We start from the raw sequence: 7,004 nt of genomic DNA, 5'->3' as shown, positions 1-7,004 counted from the left end.
AGAAAGAAACAAAGTGTTTGAAAAGATTAAAAAACGGACTGTTAAGAAATAAAAATTCTTATCTTTTAATTTATCTTTACTCATTATCACGCGCCACTTTGTCGCGCCAGTTCGTCTAGACTAAAACTAAATAAAACTTTTCTCGTGGGAATCACGTCCTCACGGCTCACCGTCACGTAATAAAATGTTTTTCGACATTTTAAATCAAAATAGTTTTATTACTACTTTGATTAGTACTTAAAGTTTATTTCATCAATACAAGTCATGATTTGCGTTACGACCACAGCATGATTTGTGAGAGTTTCAAAGCATATTGACTTTCTCCCGGTGATCGAGAAGTGAGTTCTCGCCGGGAACACTTCCCGAGATTTATTCCAGCCCCCCAAATCGCGGTGCGGTGGTAATCAATCGCGCCGCGATCGCACTCATCACGCTGCGATCGCGACTATCACGGCAATCGCGGCGCGATCACGACATTCGCGGAGCGATCGCGTTCATTTACAATCGCGTCACGCATGATCACGTCGCGATGGCAACAAATCGCGGCGCGATCGCGACATTCGCGGTGCGATCGCACCGCGATCGCACCGCGATCGCGGTAAAATTTTTACAAGGGTTCTATTACACTCTGCTCAATGCAGAGGAACCTATTATTAATAAAATTAATAACATTTCAGTAACCATAACATGGAGCAAAGAATTCAAGCCTGACACTCACCCATAGCCTTTCTGATACTAGCTTCATACTCCACTTTAACTTCATCATACAATTCCTTGATGTGCGGCTGCAGTTGTGGAGACACAACCAACTTTGTTGGGATCATAGTTAAGATGGTATCCCACCAATCTTCAGCCATCGGTGTAACAGGTCCTTCCTGAACACATTTCTTCATAAACTGGTAATTTAACTGCAGCACAAACATTGACAAACATATTTCATTTTAGTGGCAGTTAATTTTAGATTTCAGTTAATTTCTAACTTCAACTTACTTAAGTAAGTCCTTTTCAGTGCTCAAATTCCAGGAGTAAATTGGTTAAACAGGTAATAGTGAATCAAGCTGGAACATAATTTATTCACTATGAAGAATAATTATCAGTATAACACGAGCGAGCACAAGCAGTTTTTAGCCATTAGTTACACTGTTAGAGTGTAATCATCTGGTTGAGAGTAGTCCTGAAATGGACTGTTGTCAGTGATTTAATGTTTTGACTTACAGTCGAAGCTCTCTTAACGGACACTCTCGTTAGCGGACAGCTCTACTTACGGCCGCCTTGTTTGAAACCCTGTTTTAACTTTCATACAAACTCTATATTAAATTACATTCTCGTAAGCGGACATTCCCGTAAGTGCCACGGACACATTCAGAGATTACGACTTTGCACAATTTCATTGTTTTTAAGCTCCTGTAAGCAGACACCCCAAAGAAAATCCTATTAACAACCTCTGTATCTTGTTTTTATCAATCAACAGTCACATCACTGTTGTCACAATGATTTTACAGTAATTACAGTACCATATTTCAGTGTTAGTTTTGTCGTCATCCACGTCCGGTTACATTTCGAAACACCACTTACATTATTGATAGCTGGGCAAGCTCCCATACGAGGCCATCTATCCCTTACACCTTTAGTGGCCGCATACGAGAACCATTCTCGTAAGCAGCCAGCCCCAGTTACACACACTTTTTTTGCATCCCAAGGGTGTCTGCTTACAAGAGCATCAACTGTATAATTTTACCATAACCTTAAAGATCACACAAATAAAGAGCCAGTGCTGTACTTACTCTGATTCTTCTCTCAGTGCTCATCATCTGCAGGAAAAAAACAACATTTAACTATTACATACCAACACACACACATTGTACATTGCGAAATGGATCTCAATTTCATAAGGTCTTGTGTACGTGCAGCTTGTCAGAAATGAAAGATCGAACTGGAAATTAAAAACGGGTGAAAAAAAACAAAACAAAATGTAACCAGTAATTAATGAAATTCAAATACAGTGGTCCATTAAAAATAGGTACCATAATGATTCAATTAAGCGCCCACCTTCCAATAAGCGCCCCCTTCCAAACAAGCGCCCCCTTTGAATGTGTTTTTTGTCAATAAGCACCTCTATTCCAATAAGTGCCCCATGCTAATGAGCGCCCCCCGTTCTTGAAGGTCATGCCCCTATTCTATATATTAATAATGGTAATAGGACTGAGTGGAGTCCAATTCGGTCTGTAATCATACGAGTGATTTACAAAATCGGACCACCGCGAAGCGGGAGTCCGATTTGTTTAATCACGAGTATGATTACAGACAGAATTGGATGACACGAAGTCCAGTTACCAATTAATCAAAACTATGACAAAATTTGAGAAACAAATTAAACTAATCTTCGGTTAAATGGTTAAACGCCTTTAAAAATATTGAAAAACATAACAGTTTACTCCACGAAATGCACAACATCAGCGCGCGCAAAATGACGCGTACTGTCCAATTACACTGTCCAATTACAAGCATGACGCGTACACTGTCCTATTAGTGCTCAAATCGGGCTGCTGATAACCAACCACGTTCGAGAATTTTGTTATAGTTTTGATTAAGTGCCTTTACTGTGGATAACTGCCCCTACTGAAGTCATCGACATAACTGAAATTTCAACAGTTTGTTACTGTTACAGTTTCTGTTACTGTTGATTATTTTAATATTTATTAAAGTTTTGTTTTAAACATTTGGTTGTTTCTCAAAAAAATTAAATGAGCTCTCTGTCCTGAATAAGCACCCTGTCTCAAATAAGCGCCCTCCCTTGAGGTGCCAAAAGTAAATAAGCGCCTCTGGAGTGCTAAATTGAATCATTACAGTAAGCAAAAGTCAGTTTTGTACCTTACATGTAGCTTTACACTAAACATGTAGTGTGTCACACATATTTGATATACAGTATAATTGTAAAATTGTATAGATCTATGTGTATAATACCTGTGAGGGCATTTCAGGTTCACCAGCTGACATGGGCCTTCTCTTAAGACTATCTTCAGTATCCTCTTGAGCTTGGGATGCTTTTTCATACCTAAAGGAAAGAAGTTGTCAAAAGATTTACAGCAGTTGGCTTTGACATACCACAATTTCTGCAAGATTTTGAAATTGGATAATGACAAATGTTTTCAAGACCCAGAATCTTCCAGGTGCCGTATACAGTTACCTTATTACATGAAATTTTCGCGACACTTTAATTTCACAAATTTCGCGATTCTAAAAAAATCGCGAAATTAAAGTGACGCGAACAATAAGTGTCGCGAACTGACGTGAATATTAAGTGACTCGCATATGTCAGTAATCAATGTAAATGGATGTTGTCGTCAATTGACTCACTTGTAGACATTCTGAGAACTTCTCTATTGAGAGTAAGTCCCCTCCTGCGTTTTTTTTTTAATTTTGGCGTTATTGTCCCTTCGATGAAGTCGTTTTATATAATTCAAAGGCATGTCAAAATATATTGCTAAGAAAATGTAAATTGTGTCTCACTCAAAAACGCGGAATTAAAGTGATTTAAAATACAAAATTTTCGCAAAATCGCAAAATTTAAGTGTCGCGAAATATGTGCACCTCAAAATCGCGAAATTAACGTGTCGCAAAAATTTCATGTAATAAGGTATTCATATTTAATTGTCTCTGAAAAGTGGCTGTCCATAGGATCCCTGGACTCCCACCTGGCTAAAAGCCTGACCACAGGACTCCCTGAATAGTGTGTTACTTTCCCAGGGGGTACTCAGGATTTCAAATGACGGGGATGATTGAATGGGGGCAAAATTTAAGACCCAAAAAAATCCTGAGGGCTTCCAACATAACCCCAAAAAATCAACAGCAAAACACATTTGTTTGTACTTTATTCACAGATTTTTGAGAACTATGCAGCCAAAGCATCACTTCCTCAAATCTTCAGATTGTTTTAAATACCCCAAAATATCCCTACTTAAATTAAAAAAAATTCTTGCCAAATTTTCCTACCCACAAAAATCTGGGAATCGAAAATTTCAAACCCAAAAAAATCCTTCGATCATCCCTGTCACTCCCCTGGGGTTACTTTGCTAAGGCTCACCAACAACAATAATTAATATTAATCAACCTCCAGATAAGTCAGAATGTAAGAAAGAGTCGACAATTAAAGAAGCTACCATTTTAATCTTCTCAGAATAAAACATGTCTTATGTTTAGCTACTTCAATTTATCAAAGTTTTCTGGGGAAAATGTCCTGCCAGAATCCTCCTAGCACAGAGGTGATGCCTTTAATGTCAAAATGGATGGCCTGCACCATCCAAAATCTCACTCTTTGGAAACAAACAAGACGCTAGCAGAGCGTTCACTCCGGCCCTGGAAGTGACATAGGGGTGGAGGATTAGGGAGGGGATTGGGTACGTATCGGAACTCCCGGGTATAAGAGGCTAAAATAAAACATAAAATACAATAGCAAAGATATCGTTGACGTCACCTATCGTTATTAATGTGCTTTTGTGTAAACTTGTTGGACATTTATCGAACATTTAAATAACAGAGACAATGTTTGTAAACAAATATCTTCCCTATAAAGAATAAAGAAAAGCTGCCTAGATAAAACTAGGAATATAGACGTGGTTTTACAGTGTGAAGACTTAAATGCAAACAAATAAACAAAATGACCAGTAACCTTAGACAATACTGTGGAACCCCGATATATAAATGATGTACCAAGGGACTGGCGAAACCATATCGTTATATCGGGGAATCGTTAAACGTCTTAAACCGGGATTTCGTTCCGCTGGAGTAAGGACTCGCTAATGAAGACTTGTCAAAATTTAAAACCATCTCAATGTGGTACTTCTTGGTGCAGAAAAGCGTTTTTCGGGAGTTATTTACGAATCACGGAAGCGTTGCGTGACCACCAAATAGCGGCTGCGAAGGAGACTGGAATATTGTTTACACAACTCTGAAACTACATGGTTCCTTCCAAAAACTGAATTGGTAATACTTTCTACGCTCTTCATTTACTTAACTATTAATCAAACTACTTGTTTGCATTTTTCTGGAGTACTGGAGTAATTTTTTAAATCTTTTATAAAACACAAAACTAAAAGTCTGGTCACTGTTGAAAGATGATCAGATAACACCGCGTCTGTCTCGAAACAGATCGATGTCTAGATCTTCAAAACCTAAAATATCGAACTAAAGATGGACAAATGAAAGAAACTTGAAAGAAACGTTATTTTAGATTAATTTTCATAGAAGGTGAAGCAAAGAAATGTATTCAAAAGGTCTCAAAAGCGTCAATTTTAAAACTCGTGAAACAACCCTTGCACGCTTAATTAAATTTATTCACGCAAAAGCATTTCTTGTACTGCAGCGGACGGCTTTATAATTTTTTACTTGACTTCTTTTACTGATCATGGTAAAAATGTCATCTAAAATTCAAAGCAATAATATACATAACATTTGCTTTCTGAAGTCTCGAGATGCCGCAGAAAGTCCTTGATCAAGTCCATGATTTGTATTCAAAACACACTGCGTCGCGACACAGTCTTCGCGGCCCCGAAAGAAAGATGGATTTCTTAACACTACCAAGGTTTTAGCAATCTGTACTTTCCCCAGAGAGGGAAGTTTACGTGTTTAACATAACAAACAAGACCTTGAAAGTTTGTAATCCGTTCCGTGGCACAAAAGACTCCGCATCAATGACTTCACTTGCAATGGCGACTTTTCCCTGTCGAGGTCAAGCAGATGGTACGCAAAGCACAATGGGATTACGTCACTCGATTGCGCAATTTTGCAGATTTGTGACTACAAAGAAATCAAGCCCATTTTACTACTCCTGGCCTCCAGCCGGAGTAATAAACTTGAGAGAAACGCCACCCTCTATCTGAAACTGCATGACTGTGTGATATTTCCAAATATTAGTTTTAACTTGCAACCTGCAACAATTGGTAAAATTTGTAAAATGACGTCATTTGACTACGACACCAATTCATAATTTGTTATTTTTTTTACGCTAATTAAGGGCAACTGTTATCAAAATGCCACAAATAATGAGGTTTGAGGGGTTTCACAATTTAAATAATACATGTGAAGAAACAACAAAATGATTCTAATAGTTGTAGTCAAATGACAACAGTACATCGCGCATGTATGTCATATTACATATATTATATATACTGTATATAGTTACAAATCACTTACAGCTTGCTTGTTAAGAGTCCTTGCATATGCTCACTTCTTCTGTAGGTTCTGAGATAACTTTTGTCAAACTTTGAACTGGGTGAGGTGGGTGAAGTAATAGGCGGAAGGCGAGGCAGTTTGCCTGCTGAGCTGGAAAGGCGAGCTTGCTCGTTTCTAATGGACATCTAAAAACAGTACATTGAGACCAATAAATACAACAAAAGGGATTCATGCTCACTGAATTAATATCAAATGCAAGCCATACAGACTAACCACTTTTGATTTTTCCTGCTTAATCTCATTAAATACTCTGCTGTGCATCAAATTTTCAACTCTCTTCTTCGTGTTCCGATATCCCAGTGAAACTTTGTTGCTCATGTTTGATATATTTCTTGAAATTAATGAAGCCCCAGGGGCTTTTGGTCCCACAAAAGGAGACCAATAGTAGGTCACAGTGTCATGCATACAGTTACCTTTATAACCCACCAAATTAATTTCCCCATGCACTTATAATGGACAAAATGCATCACATGGTACAAAATTGAACAATGGGTATCAGGCAATATTAACCCCTAGCCTGCATAGCAAGCGTCTGTGTAGTTTTTTGCATGTTTAAAAGAGTGCGTGATCTCGAGTCAAGGCCGCACAAGGAAAAATCGAGGAAACGCCTGCCCGGAACCCCCCCTGAAATATGTTTTTTTTTTTTTCATTCTCTGCAGGCTAAATTTTATACCCCATCCAATTCCATCACCTGATTTCATAGACAAGTACAAAGCAAATGAACATGTTGCCCTCAAAGCTTTGCTTCTCTGCTAATTGATCATTTTTCAGAC

General features: G+C 38.2%; 1 protein-coding gene across 1 annotated transcript; it reads right to left on the bottom strand.

Annotated features, from left to right (window-relative positions):
• Nucleotides 1-718: 718 nt before the first annotated feature.
• On the bottom strand, nt 719-6,549 carry LOC144640500 (dynein axonemal heavy chain 12-like; the record flags this gene model as incomplete). Its single annotated transcript, XM_078499612.1, has 5 exons — nt 6,445-6,549; nt 6,193-6,356; nt 2,965-3,055; nt 1,785-1,811; nt 719-908 (listed from the first exon to the last, which is right to left on the bottom strand). Coding segments are annotated over exons 1-5 (577 nt in total), but the record flags the coding sequence as incomplete, so codon positions are not given.
• Nucleotides 6,550-7,004: the final 455 nt, after the last annotated feature.

The sequence above is a fragment of the Oculina patagonica genome, unplaced genomic scaffold, assembly GCF_052425735.1.
Source record: "Oculina patagonica isolate OP01 unplaced genomic scaffold, crgOcupat unplaced312, whole genome shotgun sequence".
Classification (NCBI taxonomy): domain Eukaryota; kingdom Metazoa; phylum Cnidaria; class Anthozoa; order Scleractinia; family Oculinidae; genus Oculina; species Oculina patagonica.
This window is presented reverse-complemented; position numbering and strand designations above follow the sequence as displayed.